Source organism: Paroedura picta, chromosome 8, assembly GCF_049243985.1.
Source record: "Paroedura picta isolate Pp20150507F chromosome 8, Ppicta_v3.0, whole genome shotgun sequence".
NCBI lineage: Eukaryota > Metazoa > Chordata > Lepidosauria > Squamata > Gekkonidae > Paroedura > Paroedura picta.
Window position 1 is genome coordinate 59,190,981 of NC_135376.1, and position 18,675 is coordinate 59,209,655.

Sequence of the window (18,675 nt, forward strand, 5' to 3'; positions counted from 1 at the left end):
GCCCGAAGAAGTTCGGGAAGAGACGCCTTGCGAGGGCCGCGCGGACGATCCCCGAGCCCGACTCACCTCCGCTGCACTTTGCAGCGCCCACCGCCCACCAGTCCTTCCCCCGCCGCCTCCATGTTTGTTGTGTCTCCCAGAGTGCAGACGGAACCCGCCAGGTCCCGCGAGAGCCGCGCCACCTTTGCGCCTGCGCGCCCATGCTCTGCACTCCAGCCCACCCCAGACGCGAAAGCCAGGCGGCTTCCTCGATGGGTCTCTGGCAGAGAGATTTCCGGTTGCAGACCGCAGGCGCGTGCATCTTCCATGTGCGGGGGGCAGCGGCGATGGAAATGAAAGCACCGATGTCAAAAGAGATGTCCGATCAGGAGTTAGTTTTAAAAACCTGTCTCTTCCCCAGTAGACAGAAGTTGGGCAAGGGTACCTTTTTAGAACGCGAACGAAATGCGTCATACCTGTCATTGATACAAAACATTGTGCAAGCTTTCGAGATCCCCAGGGTTCTTCATCAAGCTAAATATAGACGTTTAGAAGGCCGGTTTCTCAGGCCGTTATATTAAGGTCTTACAGACTTCCTCAATTTCTCTGCGTTTATATGACTTGTGGCTGGGAATGCATTCACCCAACGAATTGCTTCATGTGATCTCATGTCAAAAGACACAGAAGTGTAACAAGTAAGCTTCCTTTGCGCAGCAGTGCTTTGAAGACATCATGAACTCCATCCTCTCGAATCACTCACCACCGCTGCATAAATAGTTAAGATTAAAATTTAAGTATTGGAGACAGACTGGTCTTTCTAAAGACTGAGTGACAAGGCAGAAAGCTGAAAATTATAGCCCTCCCCCATCATGAAGGTACAGTGATGAACAATACTGCACCTGTTGAATTTCTGCTTGCATCTTAGAAAGGTACAGATGTCATCAGCTAAAACCCAAATGCTGGATGTGTGATATCCAAATATAACTGAATAAACTCTCAGGATCCTTGTTTAATCAGATAAAGCTTTCAGTTCTGTTCTAAAGGTACAAGTATCCAGTGTAACCATACATTCTCAAAAATCTGTTCAACAGCTCATTCATTTGCCAGCAAAACACTGGGGTGGCATTTCTTTTGTTGATGGCACTTCTACAAACCAGGTCCAGGATCCAAGCATTTGGGTGGAAGTAGGGACAGGTACATCTAACCCATGTCGGGGGTCCTAGTTTGCAAGCCCATTGCCACGTCTATGGTGTGTTGTGAACAAAATCGATTTTAATGGTCTTTAATATATGGTTTTATTGCGTCTGGTTTAATTTGGTGGCCTTGGTGACGAAAATTTTGTCAAGTAATAGATTTGTGAGGGAGCTGACAACACACAGGTATGATGCACCCCTCCCAGGTGAATTCAGCAGTTTCCGACTCCTCTTTCCTGAATTCTGCAGGACCCTTGGGAGCAACGCAAGTGATCACTCTAGATTAGAAGACATGTCAAAGGGCTGCAACACGCACAAAAAAAACTCTCTCTCTCTGCCCTGTTTGGTTTTAAAATTCTTATTCCTTTGCACTTCCACCACTTTACAAGTAGAACCGGTAGTGTGGATGGTATGAAACTCTTGGCTTTTAAAAAACAAAACAACTTTCTCTTTGGCTTTCTCCCGCCAGCCAGAGGTTTACTTTCCAGCTAAAGGGGCGGGACGGGGGACGGGGGACAGGGAGCTCAAGGCATTGCCGAGAGAAGCCGCAAAGGGCGATGGCGGCCTCGAGTGCGCTGCGCTGGCTGAGGCGGTGTGGGAAGGAAAGCAACGCGCTGCAAGCAGGGGTCTGTTTTCCATTCGGGGCTGTGCTCTAACAAGCTGCTTACCTTGTGGTCGGGGGTGACAGCACCAGGGTTTGTACAGGTGGCTCTGCCGGCTTTGCAGCCGTAGTGGGATGAGGGGAAAGCTCGCCTCGATCTCCGATCAAGGCGCGGGAGCCTTGCCAAGAAGAAGAAAAGATTCATTCTACTTCGCAGGACTAACAAAATTTGTGGCAGGGCATGAGTTTACAGGGAGTCACTGCTCACCCATCTTGATCGACTTCGCAAGGTTAATCAGCCCTGCCTCTTCCTTGCTATTTTTGGGGCCCGAGTTTGGGATTAGGGGGCACAGTTTGATCATTTCCAGATGCTCTTGAGCCTTGCAACCCATCTTTAGAAATTTGTAATTGTTTGTTGGGGGGTGGGGGGAAATCTCGCATCAGTCCCATGTCATTCATCCCGAGGCTGCACCTGGTTACATAGGAGCCTGAAGACAGAACCATTTGCAGAATTTTCATGTGACTTTTATCTAGTGTAGCAATTTATATTTATGCATAACAGGTTAGGGACCCAACTAGGCTGCAAGAGGTGTTATGTATATTTATACTTAGGAGTGCCCGAGTGCCCTGAGGGTATCTGAGCTGCCTGCCCAGTCCCCTTCTCTTGTTCTAAACATTTTTCTCCCAACCTAATTAGTTTCTGGTATTAGATCTGAATTTGGAGGAAAATGCATAAAAGTGCTGCAGGAGGCTTACAAAGTGCAAAAATATGGCCTGCTTCACACTGATAGCAAGGCCTGGAGCTCGTGGCTTAGCATGACGTACCCAAAAACATGCTTCACAAATAGGTGCTGAAGGTAGACAAGACTTTATTGTAATTAGGGGAAGAACCACCACAGAAGCCAGAAATTCAAGTTGGTGGACATAAGCATTCATCTTTCATACCCTTTTCTATTAATTATGTATACATACATTGTATAACAGCAAGATTACACAGAATCTTTAGCCAAAACATGATTTTAACTTTGACACTGAAATTAGCTGTTAGCTAAGCATGTGATAGATTCATATGAGTATCCGTGTTGGTCTGAAGTAGCCCAATAAAATCAGAGCAGTACACCTTTAAGACCAACAAAGATTTATTCGAGGCGTGAGCTTTCAAGTGAGGAAGAGTCCTTGCGCTGGTGCTACTGGACTCTGATTCTATTGAGCTAAGCATGTGGTTACTTATTTTGAGGATGGGTCTTTCGTAACTCGGGTCTCAAAATTGTAACTTACCTGTTCCAATGGCCCAGTCCATGTCCTTTTTCTTCATTTTGCTACTTAGCTAGCTTCTGCATTATAAATATCTGTTGTCAACTACAAGGGAAATTACCAGAGAGATTACTACATCATCTTAGTTTTAATCTTGGCCTTTGCCAGGTGAGCCTTAATTATTAAAGGTAAAGGTAAAGGTATCCCCTGTGCAAGCACCGAGTCATGTCTGATCCTTGGGGTGACGCCCTCTAGCATTTTCATGGCAGACTCAATACGGGGTGGTTTGCCAGTGCCTTCCCTAGTCATTACCGCTTACCCCCCAGCAAGCTGGGTACTCATTTTACCGACCTCGGAAGGATGGAAGGCTGAGTCAACCTTGAGCCGGCTGCTGGGATCGAACTCCCAGCCTCATGGGCAAAGCTTTCAGACGGCTGCCTTACCACTCTGCGCCACAAGAGGCTCATAATTATTACCTGCAATTAATGATGAGCTTAGCATTGATTACTGATCCTTCAACACACAAGTTACAGAATGTGGTTAAAGCAAAATGACATAGCCCAGAGAAGATGGGCTCACCCTGAAGTGGAGTTTTCTGAGTTAACCACAAATGTTTATGCCCATCATAAATGTAGCAATGACATTCAGCATAGCAATCTTTAACAGGTAAGCCTTTTCTTTTTACAGTGCAACCTCCATCCAGTTATTACCTGCCAGCAAGAATGTTTTGAGGGTGGAACTGGATTGACTTGATCCAAACGCTGATTTCAGTCTGACGCTACACAGTAGGGGTTGGCCTCCTACCGCTCTTGGGGCCAGCCAAGAGATGCTATCTGGTATGTTTACACTCTGAGGTGGGGCCTCCCTAAAGGTGATGCAGTAAGACAAGCAAAATAGCATGCACGCTTGTGCAAGTTGAAGAAACTTGATAAGTTTAGGGTGATATTTTTGGTGGCTTCTCAACTAGCAGGTGTCAGTTGAGTCTAGGCTTGTGCACCAGGGGCCCGATCCAGATCAGTTTGGCTTTGGCGCTCATTAAATTCAACGGTACCATTGATTTTAATGGGAATTCTGGCGTTCCTGCCTTTCCTGGGGCCAGGGGGGCTGGAGTTCCAGTTACAGCCTCCAAACGTTCTGCCCTCTGAATTTCACAATGATTGGATCACCAGGAGAGTCTGTCCCATTAGATAGAATGGAGTGGATGGGGCACCCTCTTTCAGAACCCCTGGACGGAGACCCCGTGGTCCAATCATTGTGAAATTTGAAGGGGGGGGGTTAGGGAAGAGCCTCCTGGAGCTACCCTGAATATTTGGAGACTGTAACTGAACCCCTCCCCATGCCCCAGGGCAGGTGGGAACAACAGACTTCCTATTAAAATCAGTGGCGCCATTAACTTTAAAGGACGCCAAAGCCAAATCAGTCCAGTTCAGGCCCCTGGTGCACAAGCCTAGTTGGGTCCCCCTGTGAGAACTGAGAAGACTGACTAGAGACCCCACAGCAGAATGTGAACAGAATTCCACTCTATCCAGTGAAATGGTACCTGGAGGAGTTTTAAGAGAATTCAGGGATCCCTTCTCCATTGGCATGCAGTGTGAGGAGAGCTGAAGGACAGGTGAGGTGAGCATATGAGGATGCGCTCAAACTGTATTCCTCGTATTCAGGAATAGTGCACACATGGGTTATCACTTGATGGTTCAGCTCACCAGTGGGAGACGTTGCTGACCCTTGCTCTCATACTGAGATTATTATGCTTATTGTGCTTAACAATATCACTGAAATGCACAAACTGAATAATTTTGCCACAATGTGAGCTCAGCTTAGTAACATATGCTTTGGCTTAGTTTCTGTAAAGCTTAAGAAAATATGTCTGGTCTTCATCCTGTATGTAATCTTAAGGGACTTAAGTGCACTCCACTGAATATAGTCTTTTGCTTAGTCTTTTTCTTCCTCTCTGCCTCAGACTACTCCATCTTTCTCTAATTATTGTCCATTCACGGTGATGAGGGGCTCATTAATCATGTATAACTTCCTCCCTGTAGCATTATCCTGCAGAGAGTGGTCTACATAACTATAAGTCATCTTGATTTGTGTGTGTATCCTCATTAAAATTTTCTTTGTCTGCAGATAAGACAAAATGCACCTCCATATCTCTATAGGATGACTCATCCTTGTGTCTTTAACTCGTCCAGTTCAGAAGCTTTATCTCACAGTGATACGCGTTGTGCTCCGCTTCAAACATTTACTGAAGAAGAGACAATAATTAAAGAAATGGGTAATGTATCTAAAATCTAGCACTGGTCAAAGTCCGAGATCCATTATTTTAAGAAGGATTATGTCACAGCATCCTTAATATTTCATAGTTCACTTTTGTTAACAAGTTTTTTTTATTCACAATATCCCATTTTTAAATAACAAACCTGGGTACTTGGTTTTACTGTATTTGAGGGAGGAATCGGCAGTGTCAACTTCCTTTCACCACAATACTAAGTAGTACAGGGCACTGTGAACAGCAAACTCCCAAAATACCAAGTGTAGCCATTACTGCTGTTGGCCTATGCTTCTGAAGTCTACACCTATCCTCCAAGTTGAGTCACTGCATCTTGATGTTAGCCATATGACTTGTTTTTATCTCTCCAGGAACTCAGGGAGGGGTCAGAGGATTTCCTTCTGCCATTTTATTCTCTCAACAATCCAGTGAGGTAGTCTGGACTGAGACAGTGTGACTGGACCAAAACCATCTTTTGAGTTGGCTCTCCATAGTCCCAGTCCAATACTTTAATAACTATATCATGCTGGCTTTCTCAGTGTAAAGATGAATAATTAGATTTTTTTTTCTTCTTTACAGTAAAAAAGTTTGCCCAAGAACGAATAGCACCGTTGGTACGAAAAATGGATGCAGATGCAAAATTAGACAATTCTGTCTTCCAAAGTCTGTTTGAACAAGGGGTTTGTGCTCTTTTTTGTATGTTTTAAAGAAGTAGCTCTATAGCATCTCTTAGTATATGGAATTTTGTGAGGGGGTTACAGTTTTTAAAAATTATTAAGCTGTATGTGTACAGTTATATAACCTCTAAAGGATAGAAATTATATAAGTAGCGGCCGCGGCTCGGTGCAGCCGCCATTGACGCCACGGGGGCGCCCAGCGGGGACGCGGCTCTCGGCGGTATCATCGGGCTGCGCCAGCGCGTGGCCGAGGAAGGGCGGGGCGGCCGGCTTTAAGAAGGCCGGAGCCGGCGCTCCCGCCCTCTTTCGCGCCAGCCGCTCACAGGGACAGACACCCGCCCCCCCTCCCTGTTTCTGGGTTGTAGAAATTTATTGTCGTAGTTACGGATATGCCAGGTAGAGAGCCTGTTGGCAGGGAGCCCGTCTGCGTACGGGACTCCCTGAGGTGGGGGTCTCATTAAAGAGACTGGCAGTGTCCCGGGCGCGGCCTTCCCGGCTGGGAGGCCAGGGGCCCGGGGGGCCAAGCGGCGGGGGGACACCAATGGAGGCGGACGCCCTTTAGGTTCTTTGCGGCCGCTTCCCTAGATTCCACGGCGGAAGGCGTCCCATCCTCCCGGCTGGGAGTGAGGTGTGGAGCCGGAGCGCTGTGGTTCAAAGCAAGCAGCCGGACGGCTGAAGGGGTCAGGCTCCCTTACCTACATATGGCCAACCCTACATTAGGGTGGTTTGTTAATAAATGGCTGCGGCCAAGTTATACGCCAAAAACTGGAGTCGTGTCTTTGTTGGTTGAGTCACTACCTCCTAGTCAATTGCAAGTAAACAAGGATAGCATACTCTAAATTTTGCAGTTCTTTTTTCTTGTGAATAAGTTGTTGCTAGTTTACCTTCTACTTAGCAAACAGATAATTTATGCAGTTGTAGTAGAAGTAAACCTTGGTGAGAAATATTTGCTAACTTAAACAAACATTGTGATAAAACTTAAATAAACTGGCACCAAGAAACACTGCTACAGCAGTACAATATCCAAGATATTTATTCAGATAAGATACTATACTTACTTGGTCAGGGATCCCTCAATTCAGTGGGTTTTATTCACAAACTCCTTTGAAAGTAGCACTTGCTTGAGAAATTAGCTTTGAAATATATAACGATTTATAAGGGGTTCTTTGAGTTTTTTTGCCCTAAAATAGTTCATTCTTACTTTCTCAGTTGATGAGCATTGAGCTTGAGCCAAAATATGGAGGAACTGGATCTTCTTTTTTTTCTACAATTCTGGTGGTCGAAGAGCTAGCTAAGGTTGATCCATCAGTGGCACTTGTCTGTGAACTCCAGAACACATTAACCAATAAATTGTTCACAACGTATGGCACAGAAGAACAAAAGCAAAATTACTTGCCCAAGCTGGCAAAAAATTTGGTGAGTAAAGATTTATTGCAATAGATGTCCAGTCCAAAGATTCCTTTCCGCAACCTCATGATATTGTCTTGATACCCAAGGGGTATAGATTAGATTTAAATCAGATATTTTCTATAGTAAAACTAGACTGTCTTACTTTATCAGTAGTTTTTTATATATAACTGTGCAGTCCATCAAACAATTAAAAAGCAAATAGAAATATTATCTTTTTTAGTTATAATCAGCGGTTTAACTGATTATAACTGGTTTTTTTAAATAAGGCAAGGTTAAGGTCAGAGTTAGATGTGCTGCACTGTGTCATGCTGTCAAGCTTTGTTTGCTAGAGCATGTCATACTGTGACTTCTGCTGTATCAACATTTTCTCAGCCAAGGCTGAGGTTATTGCATTGTTTAGGGTAAGATATTTTTCTTTATGTGGGGATTCTATATGACTTTGACCCTGTAGAACTCACAAAGAATTTTAATTTTGATTGAAGAGACACAAGAAGGCGTGGGAGAATATATTGTTTAACTATTTAGCTTTAATTGGCTTGCAGACTGGACAGTTAGAGAGCAGTCCTAAGTGGGTGTACTTGGAAGTTAGTTTCATTTTACTCAGTTGGGTTTAGTCCTGGAAAGTGTTCTGTGAATCGCAGCCTATGTTGTGCTATGTAAATAACAGTAGAAGGATCTGATGCATTCATTATTTGGAAATGTAAAACTGGGAGTCTTCTGAAATTAAAAGGATGTGTTATTTATATGCATACACTGATGGATCACCTCTGAACAGATATTTTGAATCCACAATTGCCAGGCATAGCATATGGGATAATTTGTGAGTTCTCATTCTTCCTGTTTGCCGTAGAATCTGATTGTTTAATTCATACACAAACACCATTAGAAGACCCCAAATTTACCTCTTTTCAACAGTCATCCCACTCCACTACTCGACACAGCTTTTATCCTTCCATGTTGTCCCAGAACCTTACAACCTTTCCTGTTTCACCTCAATATATGTCATTAAACTCACAATGTATATCCAAAATGTCAAAATGGTTTACTTTTAGTTTGCTGTTTCTATGCTCTCATAATCCATATACAGTGAATATATCTGATATGGCATTATTTTGCTTGGCAGATGGGCAGCTTCTGCCTTTCAGAGGTTGGATCGGGCAGTGATGCATTTTCCTTGAAGACTCAAGCTGAAAAGAAAGGCGACTATTATATCATCAGTGGTTCAAAGATGTGGATTAGTTTTGCTGAACATGCAGGAGTCTTTTTGGTGATGGCAAATGCAAATCCCAGTCTTGTAAGTAACTAGTGAACAGTTGCCATTTAGTTTCAGCAAAGTATTGCTGAATCCAGACAATAGTGTATAAATAGTAAAGATGGACATGAACCGGTTCTTGAGCCAAAATTCGGCACAAACTTTAATTGGTTCAGAGTCCACAGACCAAAGTTCAAGGAAAGCACTTTCCCCAAACTTTGATTCAGTTTGGCTGTTCAGGCCATTTAAACCTAACAAATAAGGAGGGCAGACCCATCCATTTTGCGCCCCCCCCCCAAAGCAGGGGAATATGAAATGGACACCTCCCCCCATGAAATGGTTCCTCCTGTGAAATACAAGCCCTTCAACCTGTCTGTTTCACCATCACCCTGCTTCCAGCAGGGGGAAACAAAAGAGACTGGTGAAATGGCTGCCAGCCATTTGTACCTAACATTGGGGCTGGTTTGCTCATCAGCTATTAGGTTTAAATGGCTGTGAGCCATTAAACCATGTTAGTTTTGCTCCTTCTTTGAAATGGATGGGTTAAATGGCTGCCTTTTTTCCTCACCTTAGCACCCCCATCCTTAATTTTTATACCATCTCCAGTCTGGGTACCTAGCAGAGGGTGTTTAAGAGAGTGAGGGGAGGGGGACTATTTTTTAAATTGTGTTTTATTATTGGATTTTATTATTAATTTTTTGCATGATTCTTCACTTCTAATGGTGATGGTCAGGTTCCTATTGCTGAACCTTTTTTTAAAAAAGTGGTACCTGAAAAAGTAAATTGAATGGATATTATGAAACCATTTGGTATACCTTACTGCGAGGGGTAGCATTATTATGGAAACAATTACACAGGAATGACTAAATAAAATGCAGATTTGGACTGCTTACTAGTGCAGTATCTCTGTCTTTCTTAGGGATATAAAGGAATAACATGTTTCATTGTTGACCGAGACACAGAGGGCCTACATGTAGGAAAGAAAGAAGACAAACTGGGAATCAGAGCCACCTCTACATGTCCTGTAACATTTGAGAATATGAAGGTAATCTTTTTAAAGTTACAAAGGGCATTTGGTTAAACCATCGTAATATGAGGGGGCAGTTCAGTGGACCTGCAGTTTTTCAGTTTGCATGAGTCCAGAAGCTGAATAGTAGCTGAGACAGGAAGGTCTAGATGTATTTAATTGCCATTTTGTGCCAATCACAGATTGGAATTTGATTTGCATAAGCTGTTTCAGAATCGTTCCAAATTTTAAATGTGTTAATCAAAAGCATTACTTGTTCCATTTCATCCTGTCTCCTTCAAAACTGAATCAGGTATCATAAATCTAGCTGTTGAAAAACAGGGAAAGGCTAATTCTATTTGTTTAATTCCACAGGTGCCTGCGACCAACATACTGGGGCAGGTTGGACAAGGGTATAAGTATGCCATTGGTATGCTCAATACGGGCAGAATAGGGATAGCTGCACAGGTGCGTAACTCTGTACAATAGAGTAACTGAGCCTTCGGGGAGGGCGGTATATAAATCTAAATAAATAAACAATAAATAAATAAATAACTCTGTACAATAGAATGACCCATCCCAGTATAGCAAAAGAGTTCCCTTGACCATGTTTAAGGGAGCCAATGAGGCAAAGGGATTCCACACTCTTCTCCCAACCTTGCCCCTATCTGGCTTGAAACTGACATGTCAATTGATTACAAGGTGATCTATGCAAACTAGATTTAACTACTGGTGTAGGGTGTGTCCAAGGACTTCAACATGCCTCAGTGACGTTTTTGACAGAGATGCTATGCCATAGCACAAATAGCTTTTTGAAACTTAGTTTCAAAAGTGGTTTGCTGTGGATGTGTAGGTAGTGTTTGGGAAGTTGAAACCCATGCGTTCCTTGGCCATACCATATAACTTGTGAGTTTTTTTGTTTTGTTTTTTGAGTCTCAACCATTATCTATATTTTGTTGATCATCTGAGGTTGCTTTTCATATCAGCAATTGTATCTTTGTTTATACTTTGTTTGGGTACCCTGAAATGGAAAGAAGCTTCATTATAAGCAGAGACAATTAAATAAAAACTTACTGAAACCCTGTGGTATAAATAGAATCATACAGTTGGAAGGGATGATACAGGCCATCTAGTCCAACCCCCTGCTCAATGCAGGATCAGCCTAAAGCAGGGTAAGTCAAACTGCAGCCCTCCAGATGTCCATGGACATCTGGAGGGCTGCAGTTTGACTACCCCTGGCCTAAAGCATCCCCCTGCCAGTGAGGGGGAGCTCATCACCTCCTTAGGCAGCTGATTCCACCGCTGAACTACTCTGACTGTGAAAAATTATTTTCCTGATATCTAGCCAGTTCCATTCTACATGTAGTTTAAAGGCATTACTGCAGGTCCTATTCTCTGCTGCCAACTGGAACCGCTCCTTGTTTAACTAGAGAGCCAGACGGAGGAAGAAAGATGGCCTGAATGCCGGGACCCCCTCTCCTTCCCAATTCTGAGGCTGGTGGACCAGACACCCTCTTCAGTGACAGCGTAACGGGAGGCTGGGAGCCCGTTTCCGAAGTGATGATACCCACAGCAGGCCCCTTCTAACTTTTTGCCTCTTATGGAGTAGTATCTTCTCTGTCTTAATATTTGCTGGAAAAGAGGGCAACACTGTGCTAACATGCATATTTATTTAGGGTGGCATAGCAGAGTTAGCCTGAGAGCTGTCCAAGTGGGGGAAGCCTGTTAAAGGGAGCCTACAGTGGCAGAGTTTGGAAGTGGCAGCTGCCACCACACCTGCCTCACCTCCTGTCTTCTCTGTGCATCATCTTTTTTCACCTCAAAGCTGGAGCTGCTGATGCTCCTTCCTTCCTCCTATCCCTGGACACTTAGGTCCAGTGTGTCAAGTGCCATCTAGTCAGGGCCAACTTGTGGCACCATATTGGGTTTTCAAGTGATTAAGCAGAGGTGGTTGGCCATTGCCTTCTTCTGTGAAGCAATACTGGAATTCTTTGGCTGTCTCTTATGCAAGTGCTGACCCTGCTTAGCTTCTGAGATCTGACAAGATCGGGCTGTAATACACCATCCCATATCCCTCTTAGGCCCAGTAAGCTCCCAAAACTCTCAGTAGGTTTCTCTTGCGAGAGCTCAGGAAGCTCACTGGGTACATATATGGATTGCTGTTCTGTGTTTAAAGGCACCTGGAGAAGCAAGGAGTGAAGCAAGGGGGAAGGGAGCAGGAGGAAGAGTAATACTTTTGTTTTCTTGTTCCTCCACAGATGTTGGGATTGGCACAAGGATGCTTTGATCACACCGTTCCATATACAAAGGAGAGAACCCAATTTGGAAAAAGCATATTTGATTTTCAGGTAGTGATTAGTACACACTGTTAAACTGGGTGTAGAGGGAAAACATTTATCAAAGGAGATGTTAGAAATGATGACTTTTGATGATAAGGCCAATATTCCATAGAGCACAATGTTACAGTTACAAGTGTCCAGGTAATTTATAGATTATAAGAAGTACCTGTGTGTAATTCTGAATTATAAGGATGACCAATAAAGTGCATGATCAAAAAATGAATGTGCTTCTCAATACCGGTGTAGCAGAAAAATAGCAGAAAAATCTTGCAAATGGAATGACAGCTCCTTTTTTGGATATTTTTCCATAGCAGGACAATGTAAAACAAGCGCAGTTAAAAGAAGCCTAAAAATGTATTATCTCAGTAGTTCTGACACATGAAGTGAGGTCACTAGAGGGACACTGTTATTAATTGCACTTTATTCTTCATATAAGAGATCCTAACCCTAATTTGCACTGAGGATTTCCTGTGATCCCAGTAATTGCGTTTGGTATGTTTCCTATGCATTTACAAATTCAGCTGTTACATGGGGAATTATGCCCATTTTGCTCATGGAAAACCAGTATTGTTATGGGTTGTTCTTACTGTGTGTTGTATGGCATGACAATAATGATGAATTTCCTAATGATTTAAGGGCAGTTAAGTATTTTTGGCTCAGCTCTTCGGCGACATAGAATCGGGAGCGAACCATTTTAGTTCGGAGTCAAGGAGAGAGGGCTGATTTGTTTCATAAGGTCTGTTGCAATAAAGGACTTGCTTCTTTCAGGGAATGCAGCATCAGATTGCTCAGGTGGCCGTACAGCTAGAAGCTGCAAGATTGCTTACCTACAATGCAGCCCGACTTGCAGAAACTGGAAAGCCATTTATCAAGGAGGCAAGCATGGCCAAATATTACGCAGCAGAGGTGAGCTAAATTTGGGGTGGGTTGGGCTTGGGTTTTATTTTGTTGATGCAACATTAAAGAGCATATGATTTTCTTTTATGCATAAATCTTTGAGCATTGGCCCGTATCCTACCTTCCATGTGCAGAGGGCATACAAAGTTTTCCCACGTTCCCCTCCATAAATGCAGCTAATGTTCCAACTACTGGACAGATCTGTTCTGGGGTTACAGAATCTACACAAAGGAAGAGTTTGTGAGGGTTGGTGGGCTGGAGCAAGGAGGGACAAAGATGAAATTGCCCCTCCCCTCAGCAGAGCTGTGCTTGCAAAAGACCATTTGTGGATGAAATTTCTGTTCCACAAGTAGAACTATTTGTAAAAGTAGTGCTCTGTCCCATAGGCACACAACCGACATCCAAGCAAAGCTTTCTTTGCAACTTCTTAATTTTGTGGCACTCAGAATATAAAGTTTGAAGTATTAGATAATGAGAAGGTTCCTCTAAAGCAACTATAGTGGTGGCAGGTAATGAAGAAGTGACAAATCTTACCTTTCCTTGCTTCTCATTGTCAGGCTAGCACAGGAGCCTACAATTTTTTTGACCCTGCAGGCATCTTTGGAATTCTGACACAGCATGGCTGGTGTAGTCACAAAATGGCTGCCACATAGCAGTTCCACTAGTAAAGGGCTGTTGCTGCTTGCCTTTGTCGCACAAGGAAAATTTGTCCTGTGGTGGCAGCTGCTGTCAGAGCAATATTTCTAAAAATCTGCACAGCCAATCAGAAGCTTTGCTGTGCAAAACTCCTAACTGGCCCAGCCTACTTTCTAAAAACACTTGGTGGGAATCAAGAAAAGAGTAGGTGGGTGCCACAGTGCCCACGAACATCATCTTGGGGAAATCTGGTCTAGCATCAAACCCTGGCTTTGATTCTAAGGCAATATATTTCATAGGTTGCAACTCTAACAACGAGTAAATGTATTGAATGGATGGGAGGAGTCGGCTTCACAAAAGATTACCCTATTGAAAAGTATTACAGGGACTGCAAAATTGGTAAGTAGCGAGTTATCACAAATCATTTACAGTACATGACATCATGTTCAGAGTTTGGGGTGAATGACCAGAAAGTTACCAAAATAGTTTATTTCACTACCTTGCTCTGATACAGACATTCAGCAACAGGTGCATCTGAGGATCTAGATGGCTTCAGTTTTGATGTATAACATAAATGTACTGGCTCCAAATCTTGTGCTGCTTAATATACTAAATGAAAACTTTTAGATACTATATTTTGTTATGCCCAGAATTAAAATGTAGGTCAAATGTAGTATCCCTCAAGTGTAGTAATGCTGGAAAGCCCTAGGCAGGGAATGTCTCCTCCAAATACTTTATCCTTCATGTGCAGTGCTGCCAGTCACATGAGCACAGTAGCTGTAGCTGCCTGTGAAAGGCTCCTGTAAGTATAGCTGATCAGCTGTTGCTCCATGCTAAGAGAAAGGTATGCATTTTGATGTCTTCTTTTAAAGAGACAAATGATTGTGCAGCCATATTTGAGAGTCATTCACACATGCAGGAATAATGTAGTTTCATCCCTCAATGACTCATGGATTGATGGAATTGCATTCCCCTGAACAGCACTGCATGCGGAATGACGTGAAAGCTGTGAGATCCATTTGCAATGCCGGCACCAAGTGGAGGGAAGAGAGCAAAGGAGGAGTGGGGTTGCCCCTCCATTCATACCTCCATTCATACCTCAATAAACACTCTTATAACTCAACCTTTTGAATAAAATTAGCCACAACTTTATTATTTACTTCTACAAGAAGACTTGGCACAACACAGAGCCCTACATCCTGGCACTGACTGACCCACCTGCCAGTCAAAGGACTCCAGTCCCACCCCAGCCTACCTACTGTGCTGAGAGAACCATGGGATGACAGAATGCTGGATCGCACAAGGATGACCACCACTAAATGGTCTTCTCTGCCACTTGAGTGTTAGGGTAACCCCTGGCAGCTGGACATGCCCGTGAATACCCTCATACCAAGCTGTATTAAGGGGATCCCCATACTCAGGGGAAAACAGGCAACACAGGCCGTTTTTTCCTAAAATGAATCTGAGCCCCATGCTGATACTGTGTTGTGATATTTAAACAATAACAAAATATCATAACCTGCACATTCCTCACTGCATTACCTCCCCAGTGCCAACAGCCCCCAAGCTCTCCATGCCATTCCTCCCAAAAGCAAAAAGACAAAACCACATAGCCAGCTGAGATCCCAGGTGAAGTGGCACTTTAAATCTCACACTTGCCCCCCCCCCATATTTTGCACTCATCTGTGACCCAGTTCTAGGCCTTCAACGGTTCATGTACCAAGAAGGTTCATGTACCAAGAAGGTGTTAAGTCTAAATTCACACAATTGCAGCTACCCAGTCCCTCAGCTGTCCACATGACCTGGCCTTCTTAGCTAGACTTAGCTGGCCCTGGCTGCCATTGTGTATTTCAACTCACACACCAAAAATGGGACCCACAGGTAAGTCAGGGCCCTGGTTTCACCTGAGTAAAAAGTACTATACAAACCATTATGTGAACTTTCCTTTAATGTTTTCTTCTGTAGTGAAACTTTGTTTAGGTGGCTAGAAATTATATATTACTGCTGTTGTAGTGTATGGAGCAATATTATAATATTTTTGGCTGTCTTAATTATATATTTAATATTTGCTTTACAGAAAAACTCAATAGCTACTCTATAGTCTTACTTGATTGAATATTTCTTTTTACTCTCCTTTTTTATTTACTCCTTTACTGTTTTATTTCAGGAACCATATATGAAGGAACTTCAATTATCCAGTTGAACACCATTGCAAAATGCATTGCTCAAGAATACTGAAATCCAAAAGATACATTGATTGTTACAGATTATTTCACACAAAATTAGAAGCCATTCATCTCAGTGGTGGTATTTTTGATTATGCCTCTATTGCCAGATTCTAGATAAAAAAGTCAGACAATGGTTATGTTTCATAGACACCCCCTGCTCAAGATCAATGTATAAATTAACAGGCAGAGGTCCTGCCTCTTTTCAAATATTTGCTGGATTTTTTGCCCCTCTATGCAGTCTGTCAACCTGCTGATACCATTTAATTGGTGAAATGTTTCCTGCAGGAAACATCTGTCTGAATTACTGTTTTTTAAAAAAATTATTGCCATCTAATTTAATTTGGGATATTTATAAATGTGGAAAATATATTTTTTTAAGTTGTAAATCATAGCAAAGTAGTAAATCATAGCAAATCGTCCCAAAATGTCTGAACTTTCACAAGACTGTTGTGGTCTCAATATATTAGTTAAAAGGCAGTAATAGTAACACTTATTTACATGTCAGTGGGACAATATGAGTAAGTGGTCAATCATCCAAATTCTTAAAGTAAATGATGACTTAAGTAGAAAGAGAATGTTCAAAAATGTAATTAACTGTTCTTGCTTAATTTCTACCCCTTTTTTCTTGGGAGGATGGGGTAGGATGAAGTAGATTTTTTATTAAAAGCCAGTGTTTTCAACAGGAACAAAATCAACAATTCCCTGTTGTCTGTTCTCTGTTGTGGCCACCACCTTATGAAATTTTTTATTTTTTATTTCATTACATTTGTAGCCTGATGCTCTCAGTCAGCTGGCTCACAACGGTTGACAACAAATCCAGAATACAAAGTTAAAATTACAAATCATTTAGGACAGTGCATTCTATCTCTAGGCAAAAACAATGTTAAGAAATCGTGAACAGAAACCTTGTGTTCAAGTAATTAAGGGTGTACCAGTTCCATATGGAAAACCAAAACTTACATGCATTGTCTTCTCCATATGCATGAATCAGACATCGGGGTATTTAAACATCTTTCTGCAAAGGCTGGATACTATTAGTGCTGACTCCCAAGTAAAGACATTTTGGTTGTTTTGAGGTATACATTTCCACAGGAATAAAAACATCAAAAGGGTGTGGGGCCCCTTTTAGGTAGTCTTCTGTTCCTCATCTCTGCATTATCTAAGATGGTTTCTGCTGTGTGAAAGCCAAAACAAAGTGCCTTATTCAAGATGGTGCCACCAAGGCTTCTGTGGTTATTTGTATTCAATTAGTTTTAAGAATCTGCTGTTTAATCAGGTGCACCTTTTAAATAAATCAAAGAGAGTTAAAATGTGCAATGAAATCAGTGAAACATTGTATAGTAGGCTTATGCTTTTTTAAGGCTTGTAAACTGATAGTAATTGGTCACAGCATTTCTAGAGCTTGCTTCAGTCAACCCAGTACAAATAAATAAAATGGAAATCTTGTCACTATTACCTCATCTCCAGTATAGTTGCATGATGTATAAAGCTACTAGTGTTGATTATGAATATATTTGGCTCAGTATACTATCCATGCCTGTGCGTTTTCTGTAAGAAACAAAGAAACAGGGTTTATTTTTTGTTTTATTTATTGAAAGGCTGAGCTTAGACCAACTGCATGACAAGCTGAAATTATGCCATTTCCTCAACTGTTATATCTTAATGCTGGGGGAAACTATACTTCTTAACATATGTAGCTCTCCCCTATAAAACACCCCCACTGAATGACACCTAGCCTGGAGACTCATGGGCAGTGAATACTGTTAATTTTAACCCACCTTGTATAACCCACCTGAGCCATATTGAGAGTGCAGTATAGAAATTTAATAAATAATAATAAAATTCCTGCCTGGGATGCAGCTGTTAAAGGCACACAGTCTGTACCTGAAAAAAGACAGCAACTCTAATGCTAGATATTGCATATCCAGCATCTGTGGTTGCCAACAACCTGGAGCGGAAGTGTTCTGTGCCTTTAACAGAGGCTTACTGAGATGTGATTTACCATTGTTTTGACTGCCCACTTCCACACATTTAGCCTCTGTTAAAAAAAATTTTTATCCAGGCCACTTGGCACCCCTAACTGCATGAAACATGCAAATAGTGTCATTTCTTAGAAACAGAGTCTATTTACTTTGGGCTCTACCTGAAATTGATTGTAATCAAATTTCTGATATACAAAACTTTATTATTTAAAGTCTTATAGGTGGCTTTCAATGTTAAAGGTACATTTTGCATACAGACCATCAAAAATAAGTTAGGCACACTGTGTGCTTTATTACTCACTGTGAGTTCTGTTAATATATATATATTGTTATTATTTTTATGCAGTGATTATAAATTTGCCCTGCAAAGTGAATCTTTGAATCTGGAAAAATAATTAAACCCAAGTGCACCTGTTAAGTGAAAGTGGTACGACAAAGTAACCAAAGGCCTGCAGCCATGTTTTTCCTCCTCAAATACCTACTTCCCCATCCGTAGATTGTCCCCTCTGAGAGCAAGTCAACTTGGAAGTACATCACATGTTATTCAATGGGACTGACTGCCCAGAAAGTATTAGGATTGCATTAGGATGGGCATGACCACCCAAGGAAAATGGAACCTTGTATCACACAACATCAGCTGGCTGGAGCTTCGTGCAGGAAGGCTAACACTCAGGTCTCTCAACAACACCTGCAAGGCCAGCATGTCCTGGTTTGCACCAACAACAATCTATATAATCTTTTAAAGTTTTTTATTCACATGGCTGAATATGCTACATCCTTTGGCTGTGAATTCTACATTTTAGGGCAAAATATATATTTTAAAAATGCTGCCTTTGTATTGGCCCAGGCTAGGCATATAAGAAATTTTAAGTCTGTTAACTACCACTGGCATTTTTAAGAATTCCAACCATCGAGTTTTACTAACCACAAAAAGCTTATGAAATCTGAAACCTCT

At 42.3% G+C, this 18,675-nt stretch overlaps 1 protein-coding gene across 4 annotated transcripts; it reads left to right on the forward strand.

Annotated features, from left to right (window-relative positions):
• Nucleotides 1–1,655: 1,655 nt before the first annotated feature.
• Nucleotides 1,656–17,193, forward strand: ACADSB (acyl-CoA dehydrogenase short/branched chain). Of its 4 annotated transcripts, XM_077350014.1 has the most exons (12): nucleotides 1,827–2,063; nucleotides 3,715–3,863; nucleotides 5,152–5,299; nucleotides 5,873–5,973; nucleotides 7,180–7,386; nucleotides 8,504–8,674; nucleotides 9,552–9,677; nucleotides 10,014–10,106; nucleotides 11,897–11,986; nucleotides 12,746–12,883; nucleotides 13,810–13,909; nucleotides 15,678–17,193. In XM_077350014.1, the coding sequence occupies exons 3-12, from the start codon at nucleotides 5,185–5,187 to the stop codon at nucleotides 15,746–15,748; spliced, it is 1,212 nt and encodes a 403-aa protein (XP_077206129.1). In that variant the 5' UTR covers nucleotides 1,827–2,063; nucleotides 3,715–3,863; nucleotides 5,152–5,184; the 3' UTR covers nucleotides 15,749–17,193. The 4 variants fall into 4 exon arrangements, with proteins under 4 accessions (XP_077206128.1, XP_077206129.1, XP_077206130.1 ...); XM_077350013.1 differs by lacking the exons at nucleotides 1,827–2,063; nucleotides 3,715–3,863 and adding an exon at nucleotides 1,656–1,798; XM_077350015.1 differs by lacking the exon at nucleotides 3,715–3,863.
• The last annotated feature ends 1,482 nt before the right edge of the window (nucleotides 17,194–18,675 follow it).